Source organism: Xiphias gladius, chromosome 4 (assembly GCF_016859285.1).
Source record: "Xiphias gladius isolate SHS-SW01 ecotype Sanya breed wild chromosome 4, ASM1685928v1, whole genome shotgun sequence".
Lineage (NCBI taxonomy): Eukaryota > Metazoa > Chordata > Actinopteri > Istiophoriformes > Xiphiidae > Xiphias > Xiphias gladius.
The window spans coordinates 6,004,465-6,029,114 of record NC_053403.1 but is presented as its reverse complement, the minus strand read 5'-3'; the positions used below and the strand labels follow the sequence as shown (position 1 = coordinate 6,029,114).

Below are 24,650 nucleotides of genomic sequence, written 5' to 3'. Positions count from 1 at the left end.
TTTTTTGACCAACCAGTTGCAGAGCCGATCGGACGTCTCGTACGAAACCATGTCTGAATGGGGTTATCTGTTCGCGCTGGTCGTGTCGTTTTCGGTGAACCGCTCCCCCACCCCCCCGGAGTACACAACTCCTCATATGGTCCTCGTGTCCCCGCCCCGGCTACGCCAGACTCCCACCGTCGCGTCTCCGCCCAGTGCGCGAGCCTGGACTGGGAGAGATAACCGTGGAAACTGGGCAGGGTCTGCCTGCACATGAAAGCAGCCTCGACGAGCGCGCCGCGTACTTTCTCTTTCGAGAGTTGACAAGCAGCTTTGGCGCCGATGCGAGACTTCGACTGCGCCCGACGCCGACTCGCCGCGACACTGTTGATCCGCGGACACCGGCGGTCTCGGGCAGTTCTGGGAAGTGCGTGGATTTGCCGCGAGAGCTGAGAAGGAATGCGCGGATCTGGTGGCTCTCCCTCTCGTGTTTCCAGTGTCGTGACTCCGGTCGATCTGCGGTGTCCCGTCGACGTTAGCGAGTGTTTCTGGAAGCGCGCGATCGACTGCAAACATGCAGCATGATGTGGAGTTGCACCCCTGCCTCTAACGCACCGTTTGCCCGCGTTGAGCCGGAGCAAGGGTCGTACGCCGTGCCGGTGCAGAGGCTGCACGGGTAACCGCCGTGCGTAACGCTGGCTCTCCATGGAGGACTGGTGGAGAAGCCGCTCATCACAATCCACGCTTTAACGCAGTGAGCGATACTTGAAACAAGATGAGTCAAGACCAGGATGGGATATGCCTACCGGTGCCTTGCTTTGGTACGTGTCCCGGCAAAGAGAGCCACGGCGGCGAAAGCACCCACAGCAACAGCGGTGGGGTCGTCGTCGGCGGCGGCGGCGGCGGCGCTTCCAGGGTCCCCGCAGCCGGGACTTTCTGGCAGGACACTGTGGTCGGCAGCGCGGGGCTCAGCCCGACCGCCGGAAGCTGCCCGATGGACGGCGGAGGCTTGCTGTCCACCGGGAAGTCGTGCAAAAGCAGGCCGGTGACGGTGGCCTATGTGGTGAACGGCGAGGTGAGCCAGCAGAATAACGCGGAGAGCATGGCCCTGCAGTGTCTGAAGGACGCCTGCGAGACGGTGGGCAGCAAGCTGGAGACCGTCAACTTTGGCAAACTGGACTTTGGGGAGACCACGGTGCTGGACCGCTTCTACAACGCAGGTGAGTCAATTGAAGAGAGACCCTGTGAAACCTTCCAACCCCTAAAATAACAAAACCGCCTTTACCAAACGACACTCTGGACTTCAGATGACTGTCAGCATTATAAATGTTTAGTCTAAGTAATAACTCATTCTTGATGAGGTAAATCTTGGTCCTAAAAGTTCCCTGTGGGGATTATGGGATCAATCCCCCAAATGCATTTCCTAGGATTTAACTTAATCTTCACTCTCCATTATAATGATTAAACTGTAAGATCAGTAGTCCTCACTGAGAGCCAGGCACCCCCCCCCCAGTGCGTTACTTCAAGATGGCACGGCACAGGCAGGAATGCTTACCTCTCTTCCAAAACTAGTTTTCAGGGGTCAGAGGCCAGACCTCTGATGCAACCCCTCCGTTCCCGGAAAAACTGTTTTGCCTGCGGGGCAGGTTGCTCTGTGCTCCCCCTAAACGCGGCGCACAGCTCTGCGTGTCAGGGCCTGAGCCCCGCAGCCTTGATGTCCTAGTTCTGGCCACGCTGCGGCCGACAAGGCCGGAACCCACTGAGCAAAAAGGGCATCATTTGCATTTGTGTAATTTGGCCTACAAAAAAAAAAACTACAACAAGTGTTATATTCCCCCCCCACACATAGTTTTTCCTCTTCCATTCTGCGCCTCCAGTATTGTGCCGGAGTGTCATGGGTTGAGCCATGAGGCTGGACTTTCCACTGGAATCCACGAGCGGGGAAACAAACTTGAACTCCCCGACAGAAAGCCCCTTCCCTGCTTTTATTCATGCTGTACGCGCAGGAGTTGGCTCTTAATCCCGCTGGAAATGTTCAGTTGCATAATAAGCAAGGAAAAGAAAAAAAAAAAAGATCTTTTGGAAAGCAAACCTTTCAGGGACAGCGGTCAAATAAAAAGCCGCTGCAATGTACAGAGCTGGCCAGGGCGGCGAGGAGCCAGAAATAGCAGCCAGTGTTTGCATTGAACTCAGATAATTTTTCGGCGTCAGGATTTGTTCAGCAGATATTTCAGAAAGTAAAACTGCATAGCACAAGGTGCCCGCGTCTGCTACTGCAAACCGCAAAGAGCAGAACCTCAGCGAAATAGCAAAATGTCAGTGTCAAGGATACGAGGGGGTTTCATCAAACTTTGAGAAGGGGGGCCCACTGTAATCAAACTCCAGGCAGCACACTGATTAAAAACCGTAATGATTTACCTGAGAAGAGGTTCATCCGAAGGACAAACACGAACGGGAGTGTGAAAACTTGGCGGTCTAGTTCGGCGTCTGAGCCGGACTGAGGGCATTAAAAGGAGTTTTCAGCGACGGGGGCAACTTTAGAAAGTAATGCAACAAGAAACACTGTGAATAAACACTGTCGTACAGTGTCTGTTCAACAGAAGACAGACTTGTTGCTTGTCATAACATCGCAGTATTAGTTGTACAAACACATCAAGTTCACTCTCCTTTTTTTTTTTTTTTTTTTTTTTTGTACGTTTGGTTATCTTCCTCTGACTTAATGTGGCATTTTACTCATAATCCACATGGGAGGTCAGAGGCGTTTTTCCCAGAAACACGCTGTCGTATCTGTTCAAACACACACTACTTCATCCCCTTCCTGCACAAGTGTGAGCCAGATATGAAGGCCAGACAACAAAAACCTTTTTAAACAATGACCTCATAGCCAATCCAACGGCTTGCGCATGCCTGTTTGATTTTGAAAGATGACTTGCCCGGTTCAAGCACAAAAAAGGGGCTGTTCCTGTACCTGTACTTCAGTGTCCCCCTCGCACGATACTGTGGACAAAGAGGACACTTGCCTGAGAGATGGCAGAGGCCGACTGTCAGGCCTTTGGCCCACGATACACTGGACACGCTAGGGGAAGAAGGTCGATGCAAAACTCTGTCAACAGCAATGACCAACCTGAGGTTTTTTTGTTGTTTTTGTTTTTTTTGTTTTTTTCCTCGAAGCAAAACTGTTGATCGCAGGCTCCGTTCCTGCAGCCAGACCTTTAAGATCTGAATTCCGACAGCCCATAATGATCAGACGTAGTTTGAACATGTTGCCCAGATGCCTCAGTCTGACTTGCTCACCGCGTGACCCGAGTTGCTGACTGACACCGGAGCGCAGTGATGTAATTTATAAACATAAAGTGGATGAACTACATGCTGCAACAGAGCGAAACAAAGAGATATTCAGTTTCGGCAAATCCTCACATTTGTGAACCTTGAACTATTGAATCCTTGGCATTTATGCTTGATAGATGACAAGGGATTAATCAATTATCTAAATAGTTACCAATAATTTACTTCCGGTTGACTAATCAATTGATTAGTCAGAGTTGACTAATCAATTGATTTGTCAGAGTTGACTAATCAATTGATTTGTCAGCTGCAGGTTAATCGCACGTCACACTTTGGGGTGGGTCCAGTACCATCTTGGTCACAGTCTGCGCCCGATATCAGTTTTTGGGTCGTGTCACGTTGAGTGATGAATGTCTGGTGAATAGATCTAAAGTAGAAAAAGAAATGCAGTGTGTACGCAGTGACGGGACACTAACTCGTGTCATTTGTTCGCGCCGCAACGAAACATAAAACAAGCTTTCCCTGCCTACGACTTTACACGTCTAGTACAACTGCGGCCGACAAAGTGTAATGGTGATAACCGGTGAAGCAAAGATACCGCGCTTGATCCACCCGCTGAGAATTCATTTTTGGCTGCAGTGAGTGGTTGCTTCCGGGGGAAACGGATTGTTGTTTTTTTTTATTATAGGTCACCAAAAAAAGCTGAAGGTAAGATCAATACACTCGCAAGCATCTGTCACAGCTGCTGTTTCACTCCTCCAATCGGGGGCGGACTCAAAGTGAGGAATCATTACAATTTACCCAGGTTAAACCGTACAATCCCAAAGTTTGTTGACCAATGAAACCCACGTTCAGTGGCTGAACAAAGGTCAAAGTGCACGATGGTTAATGTTTTTGAAAAGGGCTCGGGGTGCCTTCTGTTTTAACTGGGCCTAATAACTGTGGACTTCTGTTGGGGGAGAGAACCCTGTCTGTCAGTCAGTCAGCTGAAGTCTGTATCAGCCGGTTTTCCAGATTTCTGAGTCGCGGACCACAATCTCAGAATTTGTCAATACGACCAAGCCAAGCGACGGCCCTTGTAGGCGGGACTGTTGACGGGGATGTGATTTAATGACGACAGTCCAAAAGTATCCGAACAAACGTAGATGTCGTTGTAGCTAGCTGAGGCTATTGGAAATGGACTGACTTAAAGAATAGCTCTTAAATCAGAACCACACTGCGTGTTGTATTGTAAGACCTCAGTTCTTCCTCCTGGTATTAGAAAATGTCTTTCCCTTTTGCTCACCCTGCACTTGAGACAAAGAGTCAGGAGGCTTCGGTGCTTTTAGTTGTTCCTGAGGGTCGAGTGAAAGAAGCCAAGAGAGCTGGACTGATGGCTCGGTGACTTGTGGTGCGCAGCAGCAGCGACTTACTCAAATGGACATTGCTCAATATAGATAGATATTGGTATTTTGTTCAAGGATCAATTTTACAGACTCGCACTGCTCCACCCGTCTTAGCGGGCGGGGTGTTGGGTCATGGCTGTGGTATGCGGAGCTTTATCTTTCCAGTTGATCCTTATGTTACCGTGTAATTTACAGGGAGCACAATGGGTTTTTGAACGATTCCTGAGTGCTTTCCCTCAGTCTGAGTGTTTGCTTACCTCTTGTTTTGTGCTGAGAGCCACCACTCGGCGCTCCGCCACCAACACGGATGCGACTCACAAATTGTTCTCAGTCTGTCCACTTGTGTTTTTTGCTTTGCTGTACTATTGAGAAGGCCGAGAGGAGCACACTGTGGAAATCTCTCCGGTTACAGATAGTTATAGATTTTGAAAGCACGTTGGCCGCTAAATGCAAAAGAAAAACACATTGTCTCACCCGTATACCGTATCTGTAAGTGTCTACAGTGGCTTTCGACTGTTCAAACAGTACATTTCCATCATTATGGGAGGAGATTTGAACACGTTTGAATCCCGACAATGACTTGGAAATGACTGGCCGTCACTGTGAAAACAAAGTACAAGGGTTTTCCCCTTTGCTGAACACTACTGCTGGGGTGCCTAGCAAGGCCAGGGCTGAAACTAATGGTTATTTTCATTATTTGTTAATCTATCACTTAGTCATTTGTTTAGTCTGTATAAAGTGTCAAAAAAAAAAAAAAAATCTTTTTCCCAGTAAGTAAGATAGAGAGAGATCATGTTGATTCAGCCGAAATTAATGTCTGTTGCTGCCGAATGTAGTTGTTTTATATGGTGGTGTGACTGGGCCTTTACGGGGCAGATCTCAGTGTGAAAAATGCATGAGGCTGAACTGACTTCCCTGAATTAAGTCTTGCAAAATACTCACATACTTAGATATTGTGAATTTGCACAATAGGCCAATTTTCTACCGGTTTCTATTTATTAAATTTGGTGTTTGTTGATGCTTTCTGGCTTCAGTGAGACATGTTTTCTAACAAGTAAAACACAGAATCTAAGCTGTAGACTCAAACAGGGCACAGGCTCCGGCCGAGAGCCTCTTGTTGAGAGCGTCTCGGGATTGGCCAGCATAAGACTGTACATTCAGCGTCTCGGCAGAGAGGCCATGCTGCTCTGAAATCCCGTCAGCTGGCCCTCTGCTGAGTTGTTTATCCCCCCTCCTGTTTACTCTGCATGCTTGGCTGCCTCTCAGAGGTTAGAGAGCACAAGGTCGGGAGGAATTAGCCCACAAGCCACTCGCTGGCGTCTGGGGAGCAGTGACTTCACCTCAGTGGGAGAGGTAGCTGCCGACAGAACCTCAAGTACGTGTTTTTTCACGACGTTACATGCCGATATTTCTCAACAGGAAGTATAGTGATGAGTCAAAATCCCAAGCTGAGAATTTGTTCTTTTTCATTCATAATTGTTGTGAAATGCATATCAAAATGGAAATTCATCCTCAATGAAACTCCAGCTTTTCTGCTTATCATCTTTGCGTGTTCCGCGGACTAATAACAGTATTTCGACATCAAACAGTCTGTTAAAAGGGTACTCTTCATATACACAGAACATGTTGTAAGTGCACTACACTCTCTGTTAAACCCCAGGGTTCATGTCCTAAGTGCTCCTCAGAAGAGTGACAGGTCTTATCAGGGGTTCATTTGAGGTGAACGGCAGCAGGAGTGGGTAGCCATCTTCTTTGGAAAACCAGTGGAGGGTGAGAGGGAACTGACTCATATCAATTTTAGCATGATGGTAAGGCAGCAGGAAGCAGTGACTGGCTTTTCCTACCCCCAGAGATCTGAAGGAAAACTGTGAACACATAATGCATTTGTCTATGAAAACTGTAGAAGGAGATGCAGGGATGCCAGTTAACAGAGACGCGTTTCTCATCTGTCTTTACAGTTGCTCTTCTCACATGCAGCTCTTGTCTGGTTTGTTGCCGTGTTTTGATTATGCACATGAACCACAAAGGTCACAGAGTGAAGTAGGTGCAAAACTGTGTGTTTTGCATGGGTGGTTGTGGGAAAGAGAAAAATCACTTTTTGGGCGGCAACAGAAAAAACCCTTTCATTTCACAATATGCTCTACAAGTTATAGAGAGAGTGTGTGTTGTTCTTAAAAAAGGAAAAAAGGGCTTCTGGTCTGCTGTAGGCTGCCATACACCTCAATATACATTAACTCAACTTGCTTACATTTAAATGTAAATTCTGGTTATTTTGCGGAAGTTACTGCAAATTATGTTAACACTTTCATCGAGTGATTACTGCAGTAAATAAGCACATTAAGATAAAGTTCTCCTATCATGTAAATGCACAGAAACTCTGGAAAATCTTCTAGCAAAACCAGCCCCCAAATGTAATACCAAGACCACGATCTATGCCAATGCTAGCCGTACTCAGGCACAGCAGCGCTTTGAGCTTGAGTGCTTGATGCTAACACGGTGATGTTAAGCAGGTATAATGTTTACCATGTTCACAATCTTAGTTGAGCGTGTTAGCGTGCTAACATTAGCTGATTAGCACCAAGCACATGGTACAGCTGAAGCGGATGGGAATGTCATTAGTTTTGCTGGGATTTGGTCATAAACCAAAGTACCGGACACATTAGAAGTTTGATCTGATGATGACGCTACATGAAAAATTAAGGGGGCAGTCAAATCCAACAGATCCTGAGACATTTCACTCACAAGCGCGAATGTGAACCTCACGGTGGCGCTAGAGGAAATGTCAGAGGATCCCATGAGTCTGTCGGACTTATCGTCAGGGAGCCATGAATGTCTCGACCAAATTTTACACCGGTCCATCAAGTAGATGTCGATATTTTTCACTGGCTAAGTGAAAACTTTGACCTGCTCTCGGCACTAACGTAAGCAGAATTCATCCTGTGGGTAACAGGAATGTCTCCATAAAATTTTACGGCAAATCATCCAATAGTTGACATGTTAAAGATCTGGAGAGATTCCGAGGGTCAAATAATCCTTCAAAACCGCCGTAGGCAACTTCATGTCCTGACACCTTCTTAACACATTCTGCAGTTACTTTTACATATTTCAAGAAACGGCCCAAAGATACCAAGAAATCCCTTCAAGGAGATTTTTATCGACCACACTGATATGTGATGCTTCTGCTGTTTCAGATGGAAAATGCTTATCTAGTCCATTTGCCGGGGTGTTCAGGTGTAAGTTTACACTAGTTCCTGCCTAGTGCAGCTTTATTTCAATGAGCAAGGCAGCAGTTTGCAAACAAGGGCAGCTGTTCCTCAATCCCATCACGTGAAATCATTGAGATAAGGTTGAAACATTGTTTACTCGGCATAAAAACAAATCCCTCTTGTTTCAGCGAATTCTGTTTCAATGAAAAAGTGAACAGGAAGTAAATCAAAAAGGCAAGTCGCCCCGACAGCACTGCAGCACGGGTTTCTCCCAGCGTGTTTGTCAGCTGCAGATGAATTCACATTCTGTTCTCAGCTATTTTCCCCCCCGGGAGCCGTGGCACTGCAGTTTGTAAAATCTCTCAGTGTGCGTGTGAAAAGGCAACAAAGTGGAGCAGAGGTAAAAAAAAAAAAAAAAGGACCAGTCTGCCAGGAGAGCGGCGCAACTGGCAGGTTGGTCTCATTTCCTGCGTCGTGGTGTTTTCAGGGTCGTTTCTTTCAAGCACGCTTCTGTGTAAAAAAAAAAAAAAAAAAAAAAAAAATTAAAATAAAGGGAGCATTAATCTCTCTAATGGGCAGGGCATCCAAACTACTGAATAACCATTGTCTGATATTTCCCGTACTATCCCCTGGGAGAAGAGATGTGTTTGTAGACAGACATGCTCAGTTGAAAGACTGAGCATGTGTGGTGCTTTTTCTTCCATTCCCAGGGTTGTATTTTTAGGAGGATGCTCCAATTGGCTGTTTATACTTTGTTTGGCTTTTTGGCCTCTCATGTAGCTGAACCTGACTTGGAATTCATTGTAGATGTTTGACCACTTCTAGAGACAGTTTCTACTCTGCATTTCAGTTTACACGTGTGCCTCAAAATGTTTGGGGTTTTTTTTTTTTTTTTTTTTCCCTTTTACCCCCGGGGGTCTTTTTAGTAGTGTGTATTTGTTAGTCACCCTTTCCTCTGTTTACTGAAAGTTTGGTGAAGAAGAAGTCCAAACGGTCAAAAAGCGAATTAGACACAAAAAGGAGACAATAAACTCCGTCACTCATCCCTCTAAGCATATTCAAATTCAGGTCAAGTCTCAAAGTCATATTTTTGTGACGTCTCTCATGAGTGATGGAGTCTCCCTGAGGAACAAAAATGCACCACCTTGTTTTTACCTGCAACGTGTTTGAACACTTGTTCCCGTAACCTTGACATCTCCAGAACAAGTTGATGAGATGTTTCATTGTAAAAAGTTCGCATTACTCTGCAGAGCTGTTCTCAAGTCCTTTTGTAACAAATTTCAAATCTCAGATCTTTTAGAGCAAGACCCTGAAGGCGAGTCCAAGTCGAGTCACAAGAATCCACAGGCAATCTGAAGTCAAGATGCAACTCTTTCTGTTCCACTATTTTTAGCAGCTCAAAACTTGAGATATGAATGTTTTTGCTTTCATGTTTCAAGTCTTCAGGGACCCATGTCCAAAGCATATTCACATTCAGGTCAAGTCTCAAATTCATATTTTTGTGACTGGTCTCCAAGTCAGATTCAAAAGTGCCCTGGAGATTTTTTTCACTGCTAGTGGCACTATGGAGTATTATTTGGTAAACAGGTCCTCACGTTGTTTGTGTCTCATGCTCTACAAGCACACGGGTGAGTTGATAAGGGGAGGATATAGTCCACGTCCATGTCACACACACACACACACACACACACACACACACACAGTACACAGTACACAGTGTACAAAGCAATGGGTAGATGCCTAAATTTTAGGCTCCATGGCAGACCCCCGTGGACATGGGAAGAAAATGACAGTGCGTGTCATGGACCCCTGCTCTTATCTTGATGGTCGATGTAACAGGCCAAGAAACGTTGCGGCAAAAAGCCATGAATTAAGATAGACAATAAACATGAATATCAACGATGAAAATATGCTGAAATATAAAAGTTATAAATAACATTCGAATGACACACACGGTGCATTTTGATGAGAAGCCTTGACTGTAAACATAGCTGTTAGTCTGTGTTGGGTGCAAGGCTCTACTCTCAGATCTGCAGCTCTCTTATCCTGCATGTCACCTCAACCTGACAGCGGTAAACATCTTCTGTAGCACAAGTAAAAGAGGCAGCCATCGTGCAGCTGCAACAAAATTCCAGCAAAACAATAACCATCCTCTGCCGTTCCTGGAAATTTGGCAGGGATTTTGGACATTATGCTCTCGAAGGTTCTTTTCTTTTCTTTTTTTTCTTTTTTTTATTTCTTGGAGGGAGGAAAAAGACAACTTCTTGATTGCGGGAAATGGTTTCCGGTGGCGCTTGGAGACAGTGTTTCCACCGTCTCCTCGTCTCCTCGGTGTGGGCCGGGCCCCAGGGAAATCCTCCCACTGCGCTCCGCTCCTCTAACGCGAGCCTCATTCCCTCCTTCACCGTTAGATATGAGGGGAGGAAACCTCAAGTGCTGCACACTGACGGTTTGACTAACATCTTTTTACAGCCGTTTCCTCGCTGTGTCTCCATGGTTACAGCATCTAATGTGGGGTTGTTATGTAAGTGAGTGCTTTTTTTACCTACCGTACCTGTCCTTTTCCTACGTACTCAGGGTCAAACGGGGGGCCTCGCAATTGAACCGCAGGCCTACACAGCTGGCCCTCTGAGTGACCAATGTAAACGCTTCTACTAATGTAATTGCGGTGCTTTCAGTAGTGCCATACGACGATATTTTCACAAATATGAGGCGTTAGGCCAAAGTGAGGGCACATACCTACACGTGCAAACATTTCATCCTACTCTTGAACTGCTAGGTGAAGCAGATTATATAAAATATGGCATAGCACTGTGAGAATGGTAGAAAAGTGGCACTCGAAGGTAATGGAGGAAAAAACAATCAAGAAGCTGTCAGCAAAGTTAAAAAACATTCGACAGTTACTCCTGAGATAATAGACGTGCAGCCTGCTGAAGTTGACAGTTTTCAATACCAAGGTGCACATTTGCCAATTTAGAGTATTGCCGTCAATGCTATTTTAGTTTTTTAAAATATATATGCAGCATCTGTACCAGTCACAAGTGTGAATGGCTTTAGGTATTAGCCAGATACCCGTATGGGCATTTGATTTGACGTATGTAAAGGATGTCATTAATGACTGGTTTCAATATTGCTGGATTTTGTGTTGGACTTGCGTGTTGCGTCAGTTTCTTAAAATGCCTTCTGTAATTTTTTTTGGGCTGGTGTGATTTTTCAGCAATGGCATCTCAATTTTAAATATAATAAAACTCGGCCGTGGATCGGGTGAAACAGCCAGTTAAAGCTACAGAATGTAATCTTTTTTTTTTTCTAACATTTTTTTCTTCAGTTGAAATAAGCTCCAAAAACATACCTATTTAATGGGGAGAGGTGCAGTGAAAGGCCCCTGTGACCCAGGCTCGTTGAACAGCCTGGCAGCAGTGCAGAGGTCTTCCCGTCTAAAGTTTCTGAGTAGGCCTCGCCCTTCTAACCAATGAGAGAAGGCCGAAGTCGGGAGTGGGAGCTCACGCCTGTCAATTGATAGGTGAACACGCCTTTGGTCGACTGCTCCTCTCGCAGTAATACCAGTTTAAAGCTAGTATTACCTGCTGGAAGGCGCCGCTACGGCCAACTCGCAGGCTGGCGGGCTCCTGATCCCCTGCACTAGCCGAGACGGCGAACACGAACCAGGGTGTAGGTGAAGGGCCGGGCGGAGCATAATGGAGCAGGGAGAGGGAGGGCCGGGAGGAGCGGAGTGAATTGCTTTTGAGTCTCGTGCTAGTGCTAACTTGATTACCATAATTCGCATATTGTAGCTTGAAGTCATTTGGACCGTCAAAAATGAAAATCCATCCCAGACAGCCTTTGTTACCTGTACAATCATGTCTCCCTGAGTAGACTATAAAGTTGTTTCGTGTTATGCATTTGCCTACACTCTATATAGCTTTAGGGGTGTGTAGTGTAGATGATGCACACAGTCTCGGTGTTGTTTATGGCCGGAGGCTGTTGGGAGAGACTGTTTACATTTCTCAACAGCCCGCGCTCATTAAGATAGATTTCTTTGTGTCCAGATGTATTCTTTCCATATGGCTCGACAAACGGGAGGGAAAGAGACTTTGAGCTGCTGTAATAATTCATACCCACTTGAACAGTCTCCGGTGCCATTTAGACCCCGCTGTTAATATAATATTGAGCAGATCCCCTCTCCAAAAAGAGCAAGTGGAACCGGTGGAGGCACTCTGGGGAGGGCTGAGGAGGATCTATGAGGAGGAGCCGGTAGACACCAGAACAACCTCCAGTAAAGTCATGCGGCTCCCCCTCTCTCTCCGAGCTGCTCATCACCCGCCGTCCCCCCTCCCTCTTCTCTCCCTGTCCCCCCCACAGAGGCACCACTGGGCCCGAGGAACCCGCTGTAGCAGGCTAGAGTGCTGCTGAAAGCCAAACAGTGCGAGAGAGTATTGAATTATTTTCCATCCTCTGCTTCGAGCAGTAGGCGAGGGAATCAATTTAATTTTGGTCAACAGTAGCATGTCCTGCTGTAGGAGGTGTAGCAGGATTATTGGGGCATTACTAGGCATGTTTTGCAATTGTTTTTTTTTTTCAAATTTATCTTATCTCTCCTTGTCGTAGACAGACTTGGGTTTACTAATAATTTGAGTTGATGGAAGAGAATACGACAACAGATTAGGCGAGCACATGTGATCGGATGGCGGAGCCCGCTAAAAGGGTGACTGGGTGACTCATGTTTCTCTGTTACTGGCTTCACACAGCCCTCTGTCAACACTATGTTGGCAGGTGTGCTGTTATAGTGGCATGCACTCAGCTCTGCCGTTGCATTGGTAAGCAATCACGACGTCTGAACGCACTCCAGAAACATTCAGACGCTCTGCTGTTGAATCACAGTCACCGTCTGTGTGATGTTTCCCATTGCTGTGCTGTTTGTCTGCGTGAATTCAAGATGATTGTCCTTAATGTGGCAAAAAGCCTGTCATGAAGCTACTGGTAATGCAAATGCAAAAGGCATTTTAGATATAAAATGTGACATTTTATTAGCATGTATTCACATCATGTCTAGTGCTTTAATTCAGTCATGGAGTATTTCCTGCATTTTTGCCCTTTCAAATGTTCACTAGGATTGTGTTCAGTCCTTGCAAATACAGTTGAAGTGGATCTACCTTGTTGTGTTGTGTGTAAAGTGGACAAGCACCGCACTTCCCAGCGCTGCCTTTCAGAACTTCATTGTGAGATACCAGCATAACCTCCCTACAATCGTAGACAAATAAAGCATTCATACTGGGTCCCTCTTGCATAAATGCTCTCTTTGCTTATGTAACCCAATAAATAAAGTCACAAAATGCCCCTTGCTAGCCAAAGGCGTCAGCTGTGCACTCTAAAGTCCAGAGAGAAAAGAGGAAGTAAAGGTAGTGAACATGCAACGCATTCAGTTCATATAATAACACAATTGCTATACTTCCTGTTATATATATAACATTCCCTTCTACAGGAGAGCAAACAAGATCAGCCCACCAATTTTCATGCACTGCATCTACTATTGGGCTTTAAAGTCAAAAATCTTTCTGTGCAGTAAGAGCTGAAAATCCTGTTTTAGGGAATGAAGGATGAAAGTGGTACGGCTTCCACTGTGTGAAGCTTCTCATTAAAGTCTGTGATGTGTTGTTCTTTATTATAGTTCACTGCGTGTGCATCGAGACTGAAATACACACTCCACGCTGACGACATCATACAGCACTAGTCAAGTGTTGTCAGCTCTCAGGGGCTTTGTTGTGAGTACAAAGCACTTATGAGAACTGATTGCTCCTCTCTACTCTCCCAGCAGAACAAAACTAGCGTGTGTCTTGTCTTCTGTTTCTTTTTTTTTTTTTTAATGTCCAGACAGTCGGCTGTGTTACTCATTCATCAACTATATTAGCCCTGCCCTATGACAAACAACAAACATTTGTCTTCCAGTACCGTGAAGCCGGTGAGGTTTCCTCGCAGAGCAATGCAAAATTGCCCCACCCAAGTCATAGCTGCACTTGAAAAAACACAACTGCAACCTTTCCTTTTTTTTTTTTCTTTTTTCTGAAAATACATCTGTATATTACGCTGTTGCCTTTTAGTGGCCTGTTTGTATTAAAATCTTGTTCAGATGTAATATTGATGGGTCCCCTTGTTGGCAGAGAAATGAGACGAGCTTATCTTTTATTCATCAGACAACCTGTGCTAGCTGGATGTTGGAATTCAGTTGCACCTTGCGTGCATGAAGTAAGAGCACTTGCCAAGCATAACAACTTTTAATTCTGTGTATTCTCAGGATTGTCCAGGTTTGTACTGAGATTAAGAATGGTGTACAAAGTATTTCTCTTGTTAACTGTCAGTTAAATCCAACAAAGTATACTTAGTATCATTATCTTTTTCAGTACACGCTGGTAAGTCTTGCTGTGGACTTTTAATGATGTCCAGACATTAACCGAAGGCTGCGTGTTTGTTCTATTTCGAGGATATCACTGATAGAAATGCGTCACAGGTATGGAAGTAACAACTGATTGTTAAGCAGAGGTCGGACCAAGTGAGGATTAAGGTGTACTTTCCCTCTCCGCCTCGTACGTCAGAAAATGAAACCTAACTTTCACTCAGTCAGAGGCACCCCGATGCGAAGATGCCTGCTGCTCATCCGGAGAACAAAACCCTCTTGATATTCCGCATCACTGCAAAGAGCTGCAGAGCTTCAAATCCCTTATGTCCTGTCCTCTGCCCACTTGGCTGTAATGAAAATGCGAGGCTGTTTTTTCCAAAGCCTGTGTGGAGGAAGGGGTCGATGATGAGAACCTCTGAGGTCAACAACAAGTACCTGCTTCCTGGTTGAATTTGCATGTGCTGATGAGGAGTGCGATGAGCCGCACGGTCCCTCATCACAGATAAAAGCTCTCCACTACTACAATCAGCCTGCCTCTGATAGGCTTTCTCTGCAATGTTTTGTTTACATGCAGCCACAGAGCCACTGAATGGGTTTGACTGCTGGACATTAGCTGTGCCTTCAAATTGTCAGCCTTCACATGGTTGCTCTGAGTTGATTTATTCTGATGGATTGAGTGGTGTTAGAAGCTCTGATGGCATCTGCTGTCCGCTGTGACCTGCATTCAAATTATGTTATAAAGAAGGTGTCAGAGCTGTTTTTAAAGCTGCAACAAACGTTTTTCTGGCCACTTGTGTGAAACAGGACAAGCTATAAACACAACACTGACATATTATCACCTCCATAAATTTGTTAATTACAGTGTTATTTTATTTTATTTTTTTTGCTGAAAACAGCTGTCTGCTTCAGCTGGAAACAAGGCTGATGAGAGGTGAGAGCGAACCAAAACATGAAAGCTGCAGACTTGAAACCAAAACAGTGGGCTAAAAGACGCTAAAATGCCCCATAGAGCTAAAATGTCATTGTTTTCTGTGGGTTTGTCTCTACTACAGACACTGCCTTTTACATTACACATAGCCATTTAATCTACTGCTAACATAGGAATATTGATTAGTGCAGCTTTAAGTAATTTGGGGCGAGTCCAAGACAAGACTCACATCTTAATATGCTAATTGCACGTGAAAATGCAAGCCAGAAATGCCTTTGAGCAGAACATTTTGAACATTTTCCTCAAATGGAGTTTTTCTACAGCTGAGGCCAAGTCTCTTCAGTGCATAGTAATACATTTAATAACTAAATATTTATGGTATATTGTTATGCTAGGTATGCCTGACACTGTCTTATTTATTTCTACCGGGTCTCAACTCAAATCTTGAATGTTATTGATCGCAAGTCTCTAGACAGGCCAAGTCTTTAGGGCGAAACGTTTTAACTAAGTAACTTCTCAGAGCTGCGAAGTCCAACTCAAGTCTCAAGTCTTCATTTTTGTAACTCAATCCTGACTCGAGTCCAATTCTCCGGCCTCAAGTCTACAGTTGTGTGCAGGATTTTACCAGGTCAAAACTTGGTACTTAAACGTTTTCCCTGAGAAGGCTAAAGTCACGTCTCGAGTACTAAAAATCGAGGGTCCTAAGGAGAGAGGGTGTCATATGTTGTATAGACTGAAAAGCCCTCCAAGGCTAATTTGTGATTTTAGGCTACATGATTAAAATTGACTTTACTTGACCCATGCATCCGTTGTCTTTCAAAAATAAGTTGTAGAAAACATAGCAGCTCAAATGATGATGGTAAACTTTTGTCCATTTTGCACTTGTCATGCTTTTTTGTTACTTTTCCGATGTATTGTTTCACTGTTTGCAAAACCACTCACCAGTCTAGCAAACACGATTTCCCGGTTCAAACCGTCAAAACTAACCCAGACCACTACAGAGTGACGATGCAAGTCTTGTCTACACGTGTAAAACCTTCAATTTCTCATGCAGATTTATTTTACAGGCTTATAAAAGGTGGATTGACTACTACAGACCTTGGACTATTTGTGAACATCACTTTACAAGCCCAAAATCTTTCTGACCCTGATTGGAGCCCGTAGATCAGAGACTAATGGTTTAAAACAGGGCAAGTAATCGTCTGAGCTACTCACAGTGTGAACAAGCGCTTACATTGCCCCATTGACTTGAGATGACTGACTGTTTTGGTGCTTTTTCTCCAGGCGTAGTCCACCAGTTCTAACGGGCGCTAGCTTGAAAAAACCCACGGGGGGGGAAAAAAAGAATCGGTCGGCTGGATCAGAGATGATCTGCTTTTCAACTCCATGTAATGTGTTTGTTGACACAGAGAGGTGGATAGTTGGAAACAGATGAAAAGGGCAGGGCGCGGTGTTACCTCTGTGACGCTCTGAGCTCCTCTGTCATTACTGGAGCGCAGCCACGGGGCTGATTTGTTTTTGTTGTCATCGATGGCTTGAGGCGGCCTCGGGGACAGCATGTACAGCTCCGCCGCACGTGAGGGCCTAGATAACACTGTTGGGCTTATTCTACGAGCTGATAAGTGTGTTTAGCACCGCATACTCACCATAATAACCTCTAAATACAAGATTTCAGAGGTTTTTTGACGGTTTTCAGGGCTGTGTTATGAGTATGGTTCAGTTCAAGCTATGAAAGAGCTCTTTGGTAACACAGGAGTCTGTTTTGCTAGTGCGAGCACAGGACTCTGGGTTCAAGGCTGGGAACTCTCCACCCCTTCACCAGAAGCCGTAGTCCCTGCTGGTTTGAGTGACACTTGGCAATATTTTTCTCCTATTAACCTATTGATCCACGTCATATGGTTTAGTGCAGCCGGAGTCAGTGTGGTGTTGAATGTGTTTGTATTCACTGACAGAGTTGAAAAGGTGGCTCAAACCACCTTCATGGAATAACTCTTTTTCTGTTTTTCAAGAGTGTGCTTTGGAATTAGCTCCACCTGTCTCTCTGACGTGAGAATCTATATCTGACAGCCTACCGCAGTACAAGCTGCTCTGAACATCAACCTTTAACAATATGTAGTTTGTATTGGTGACAAACATGATGTGGTTGTAAATGTGTCAATTAACCTTTGACCTCATTGCTGTGTCTCTCGCTCCCTGAGCAATAAAGACCGATCGATGTCGGCTTTAATGAGAAACAGATATCAACACTTAGCGACTTTCCCTTTGGATATGATGAAGGGTTTTACATTGAATATTACACATCTCATTAAAGTTAGATTGAACAGTTGCAATTCATGAAACATTTTATTGTTGATTAGTCTGCTGATCGTTCACTTAGTGTTGAAATACTGACAAATGCCAGACCCCGGTTCCCGGACTCAAAGTGGTATCGTCAGGTTGTGTATTTTATCTGACCTACGGTTAAGAATAGAGCAAATTTTAATTGATTTAAAATTGTCTCAGATGTCTGTTAAAACTGTATGCAATTGTAATTTTTTCTGTCACTCAAAAAATCAATTCATTGACTAATTGTTTCAACATTACATCACTGGTTTGTGTTAAACAAAATTGAAACAGATTGCTTAAAGATACTTCTTTCTTTAGCACATCACTGTTTAAATCCGAATTTATTCTGTTTTAATGGTTATTTGTTGTTATCCTTGGTTTTCAGAGATGAGCTGCTGGTACAGCTTTCTGGAGCAGTATTTGTCACTTTAAGCATAAAAATGCTCAAATGTAAAGATAAAAAGGTCTTTTAAAAAGGCCACTATATACACTATTTGTCCAAAAGTAGGTCAACATGCTTTTGATCCTGGGCTGTTTCTCATAGCTTTGGAAAGGCCCCTCAGTTCCGATGAAAGCAAATCTACAGCACCCAGTGATATTTAAGACAATAGTGTGCTTCCAACTTTGTACCAGCAGTTTCAAGATGACAAAAAAGGGTCCGTAAAAGAAATGGGTTTTCCCCCACTTTGGTGGGGAAGAGCTTGACGGGACTGCGTCACCTGAGCAAATTCACATCTAATATCTTCTTTCCATTGATTTTGTACGCGGCCACGCTGTGCCTTTCAAAATCCACTTCGCCTTCTGTGTGAACGCACCGTTACAGCCACAGATTAATGCCCATGTAGTGAATCTGTATCCCCGCCGGTTTTTCCAAAACACGTGATATTCTATCCCATTTTGTCAGAATCACACATAGTTATCACAGAAGTGAAAAAAGTCTTTATGATAAGTAAGTAATATATGACCACTTTTTTGCACAAACATATTTTATCTTATGGCATTTCATGTATTCCCCCGTGAAGGTAACTCTGCTAAGAACCTGTGTTACTCTTCCCTGACGCCTAAACGTAACCCCTACCTGTTTCTCAACGTCAGACCTTGCCGTGGTGGAGATGACGGACGCCTTCCGCCAGCCCTCGCTTTTCTACCACCTGGGAGTCAGAGAGAGCTTCAGCATGGCCAACAACATCATCCTGTACTGCGACACTAACTCCGACTCCCTCCAGTCCCTGCAGGTAAGCCGTAATTATGAACCAGGACAGTCCTGCCCCCGTACCTTTTTTTTAACACGTGAACCAAACAATCACTGTACTTCACAAGGGGTCCTGATTAAAAGGCTTTATTTAGGAGGAGGAGGCGGGGGAGGGAGACGTGGGATTGACAAATGTTGTTTGGTGGCAACGGCACATAAATGCCTCAGTAATTTGATGAAAGGAAATGCATTTATGAGTCAGCGGTGGCATCATTTAGTTGTGGGTGAGCGCAAAAACAAAAAAGAATAGGTCTCCAGGGAAAAATATAGATTATTGTGGAAAGGCAATTCTGTTTTCTGTTTTGTTTTGGTTTTTTTTTTATTAGTGATTAACCACGTTTTTAAAGTGGCAAGCCACTGGCTCCTTTTTTCATTTATTTTTATTTTTTGTCTTCAACGGTGTTTCTGCTCACCTGTCAGTCAGTGCATCCAGTGCCGTGATCATGTGATATCAACTGATTTCATTAAAATTTGGGGGGGAAAGTAAGACCATGAGGCAAGGAACATGTGGATCTAGTCCCAGATGTGAAGCAAGGATTTGTTTTTGTTTTTTTTTTTTGGAACATTTTTTGTTACAGACTCAATTTCTAACTCGTTCAGTTTCCAAACTAACCAACCACTAACCATGATGGTAATCACTGCTCATACTAACTCAGGAGGGAAAGTCAGTGCTTTTTACCGGAGGTGGGCTGAACGGCCTGACACAAACGCTACCCCTGCCAACATCCTAGAAATATAATCATCTTTTATGAAATAGAACCCCAGCCTTCAGGCGCTACTTCACACAAGCGAATGCTGTGTACGTGGTAATTACGGCTATCGCTTGGGCTGACATCTTCTAGCTAAATGAATTACAAGATAAGGCACATGTAAGTGTTTCCCCATTCCCATGTTGTAAAACAACATCCTGCGGGAAACCCTGTAGCTACAAGAAACTACCACGGTTTTAAGGTTACTGCATAATTCCCAACAATATGCAAACCTTTTTCCCTGCATGCGTTTCGTTTCTATGTTGAGTCACGACTGCGCTATAGGAATTGTTGTGGAAGATTTTCCACAAAAGGCCCCCCCTGGACTCATAAAACATCTGTCCAAGGCCCCTGGGAGAGACCTTGCAACTTCTATAGGAGCACCACCAAAAGTGAATAAATGATAAGCCGACTTTTTCTTTCACAGAATCTGCAATGTAGAGAAACAAATCTGTGTGGATGTTAAAATGTCAGATTGTTACTTTAACGGGGCTGGAACCCAAATTCTTGCCCGGACAAGTTTTGGCTGGGTCAGCATATGACAACAGTGTGAGTCTGTAGCAGACAAGACCTATTTCAAACAGTCGAAGGCCCAAGTTGAGCACATTTTTTTTTTTTCTCAAAAAAAAGCCTCCCGCTGTAGGCGACTGGTAGCAGAGGAACACTGAAGCCTTTATTGTAGGGAGCTTGTGTAGTGAAGGGAGTCTTAAGGCGACAGCAGGGATCCCCAGCCAGCGACCACAGTGATAGTCAGCATGCAGTACAACAGGGGCCGTCAGGAGAGGTTTTTTTCTGCAGAGTCAAGATAAACATGACAATAGGAGGCTAGTTCACAACCTCAGCTCTATTATTTCTCAACTGAAATTGCTTATGAGGGCATTCTTTCCCGCTCTAATGCAAACTGGTACCTAATGGGCGTTTTTCCCCTCCTGCTGTCTGCCATGGTGCCCACCCGTCTCGGCTGGGCGTTGGGCTTGCTGCTCCCCGCCCAGCCTGAAAAGACGCCTTCTCTCTGGCGGTTTCCTCTGATCTCTATCGGAGCGGCTCAGTTGTTTCAAAGGGCACTCTTTTAAAGTCAGGACTGGCCTTTAAATACTGGAGCTTTTTTTTTTTAAAAATAAAAAAAAATACACCGAGACCCTGTGTACTCCCTGTGCCAATGCCGGTCAAGTTTCTTTTCACCAGAGTTTTTGTTTTTTTCCTAAGAATAAAATAGTCTCTCTGTAAAAGCACATACAATCTTTTTGCTAATGAACTGAAGGTTGCGAGTTAATGATTTTCTTCATCTACCACTCTACGGGTTTTGAAATTCTTGTGTGGATACACTCTCAGGATTTCTTCTTTTGAATTAATTTTGAAACGAAAGCCAACATGAGGAAAACCCTCCTGTGGAGTTAGACCTCCTAAAGGACATCACAGCGCTTACATGAAAAACTCAAAGTAATGTGACTGCTGATGTTCTGCAAACACCCATTACTGCCTCGTCCTCCTCAGCGACAGGCAGATAGAGTAATGCTTTGTGCCATGTCATTTAAATAAGTGATTTGCCTACTCTTCCTTTTTAGTAGCTTAGGCCCGTTCCCTCACCGTATCTAATGTGTGATAAAAGAATTGGCGCCGTAGTCATTTATGTGTGTCTGGTTAAAAGATAAATGTAGTCCATGTACGGCATGTTAAGTCAAGTCATATTGAAATGTCAAAGCCTACAAAAATTGTTTTCACGTGTTGGTAAAATGGACGTTAACATTTTTGTCAGTGGAAGAATATCAGATGTAGTGCAACACTAAGGCCTCGGTATGCTTGGAACGACCTAGCATAATGCCGCCCCCGCGTGTGATTTTTTTTTTTTTTTTTAGAAGGCACGCCGGCATTGCACAATCAGAGGCGCGACGTGGTACACAACAGCGTCGGCGTCTGTCCCGCCATGCCGGCCTCCGCCACTGCCTCGGCTGTCGGCTTATTGCCGGAACAACAATGCTCCTTCAGTCTGTGTACCTAATTTTTTATTCAGGCGGGCGAGGCGAGGTGACGGCACAACGTTCCCGCCTTGAACAGGCTGTGTGAGAGGGGCTGGGGTTAGGTGACCCAACAAGCCCTTATTTTGAAGCAAAATGAGGCATTAATTTGCGCTATGTACACAGGAAGTAGAGCTTGCCAGACAGTCAAGTTTTTGTGCTATTAACTTATAATGACAGTAAAAGAATGAAAGGGTACCTTTAATACCCTGTATACGTAGGATGAACCAGATGTTCATCCTGTACAGTGAAAAGATAAACCTCTTCATTGAGAACAAACCTTTAAGGCCTACCAACTGTTTGGGATGCGTTTCCTTCCTCTTTGTATGTTTTCACACCTTGATTGCTCACATCAGCCTGTGGCCTTACGCTTATTTATTCGGCATATTTTTTATTTTTTTACCTTTTACGGGGCATTACTGGCAGCGACTGCTTCCACATAATGTACACTTACAGCGCCTCGGCTTGTCACCAGAAATATTCATCAGATACTGGTCAACCACCCAGACTCCGAAAACTGTAATGTGCTTTTGATAAAAATGTAACTGTCTCAGGCATGATGTGTTGAATTTCGGTGGGACTGATGGTTTTGTGTTGTTTTATACAGTAACACAGTTACCAAAACAAAATGCTGTTAGGAGATGTTGTCCTTGTTGAATCTCTATGTAATGTATTTTTTTTCTTCTCTTCTTTCAGGAGATAATTTGCCAGAAGAACACTGTAAGTACACAAAGCAACCCCCCGCCGTCTTTGCCTTTGCCTTTCACACGTTCCACACCCACTGCTCACACATCATACATATTATTTGGTGCAAAGAATATGCTTTTTTAGTACATGCAGGGAAGCACAGTGTCAAACAGCTTTCAGTTTTGTTTCACAGAAATATAAAATGAAAACATCTTCTCTTCCACTTTTCAAGATGTTTTTCTCAGAAGACAGCTGTTTCCTGAGTTGCAGTGACTGCATGGGCACAATCTGCATAAAAAGGCACAGGCATTTTGAAAATTTGACTTGCAAAAACTGCAGCATTCAAATAAGGGGCTGACTTAAAGCTCAGGAAATCCGGTTCTTTACTTACTCGTGTCCAACTGTAGTTCCTAAAAACTACAGTTGGACATGAGTCGGACAACTACATAAAAAAGGACAAAAGCAGCAAATTATTTCATTTGTGAAGCTGGAAGTAACAAACATTTTGCATCTTTGCTTGAGAAATACCTCTAATCATTTATGCGCTCGTCAAAATTTTTCAAAAACTGAATAATTGTCTGTTACTCCTTATAACTGGAAAATCAGCTAATTCGGCACAAAATAGAGCAAAGTGCGATTAGGGCAGGGGCAGGCTGATTGTTGTCCAGGAGTCCATGTTCAGGAGTGAGATGAAAGGCTTAGCTCTCTTAAGTGGCTTTTCAGAGTGGAAGGAGCCGGTACCTCTGCTGCCTGAAATGTACTGATCTCTGACACTGACTCACACCGTGTGAGAAGAGCTGATTATCACTCACAGCATGAGAGTGTGAGCTCACTGATCTCCCTCATATACACTCACTGGCTTTGTTCTCGCCCTTTCCTGCTTGTATTAAGGAACTTAACTGCCCTCTGCACTGATGCATGTGCTCTTAACTAACCCCCCTGTGCTGGTAATACATGTACTCAAAGTGCAACATCTGCAAAGTTTTTGGTCATTTCTTTTCCATTTTCCATCCCGTTTGATGTACCCGTGTCCGTTTTTAGCCCGGCATGCACCGTAAGTGGCACCATTTTTACATCCGTTTCTATCGCTTTCATTCCCATCCAATCCCAGGCAGCAAACGCACTAAGACTTTACGGCTCCAGATACATTCTGATCATTGTTCTAATCACATTCATGCATGCGATCAAAAAAACAGACAGCAACAAAAGTCACAGAGGAAACTTTCAGCCAAGAGCAGGCCTCGTCTGCGGTGGCCCGCCTTGCGCAAGCCGCAACCCAGTCGACACACACCAAAGAAGGACCCTTCAGCCGACTGTAGTGTATGATGACTTCACGCTCAACCTTATACAGTTAACCCAAATATGCACTCGATTGCCACATGCTGTGTTACAATACCGAGGCCAAAGCCGCACGTTCCAGGCAAAAAGTCATCGTCGTCACCGTCATGATACGTGTAGAAAATATGGAAATAAAGAAGCAGCATTGTTTTTCGTATTGCAGTTTAGAGATACAGTAGTAGGATAAAGAGAATGTAAGAAAGGACCGTTATTTCTTTCTGACATGACTCTGTGTGGCTGCTTATCTTAGGTGCTTGTCTGTATTTTTCAGAGAACAGTATGTTTTCACTTTTGACATTACAAGAGAAAACTCCTAGGATGAGGACTGACCGATCGTCTTTGGAAGACGTAACGCGACCTTGGGTGTCATTGGTGGGCCGTAAACCTGCCCAAATACGCAGAGTACTCTTAGGCCTGACATGCACAGTTACGGTTGCTGAGCTTCGATTGGACAACCGCTGGTCGGGGAGGGACAAACAAATGCCCTGCGTGGTGCAAATGCACTCGTTTATTCTCTGCTGGTATGAAGGCATGTGTTGCTAGTTGTCTTTAAGTGCATTTAACTAGCCACCATGATAGTGGAATCCAGGTAATTAGCCTCTGCTGGTGTATATGAAATTACTGTAACTGCTTGCACTTTCATTCCTGCGTGTTGGTGTAAACTCACTTACTGCAGCTACCCACTGATTTGGTTCAAATCTGCAGTCGCAGCCCACAGGTACAAAAACTCTCAAAGCTTCAGGCCTGAGTGGAAGAGACCATGTTAGTCACGACTACATAAATGGGTTAATGATAGTTGGAACAGTCAAATAAATGAAGTGCTAATATGAGGTTGTGGTTAGCTCTGTGTGTGTGTGTGCGTGTGTGCGTGTCTGTTTGTGTGTGTGTGCGTGCGTGCGTGCGTCCATGTGTGTCTCTGTGAAGGTGAGTGAGCAGGCATGCAGGTCCCATACAATCCTGCTCTAGCTCCAAGCGGACAAATGGACGGCGGCGAGGCTAACCACCCAGATGACTCACTCACTGAATAACCAACTCACTCTCAGTTGCATTCACCAGATTCCCCCGGGAGCCGGCGCTCTCACATGCGTTTCACTCGCAGCCCCGAAA

General features: G+C 44.5%; 1 protein-coding gene across 1 annotated transcript in view; it reads left to right on the top strand.

Moving 5' to 3' along the window:
- The first annotated feature begins 278 nt into the window (after positions 1–278).
- The window catches only part of map3k5 (mitogen-activated protein kinase kinase kinase 5), a 70,123-nt gene continuing 45,751 nt past the window's right edge, over positions 279–24,650 (top strand). Inside the window, exons 1-3 of the mRNA XM_040125417.1 lie at positions 279–1,199; positions 18,598–18,737; positions 22,215–22,238. Of these exons, the coding sequence (XP_039981351.1) occupies positions 755–1,199; positions 18,598–18,737; positions 22,215–22,238 (609 nt within the window). The 5' untranslated portion in view covers positions 279–754. The remainder of the gene's footprint in view (positions 1,200–18,597; positions 18,738–22,214; positions 22,239–24,650) is intronic.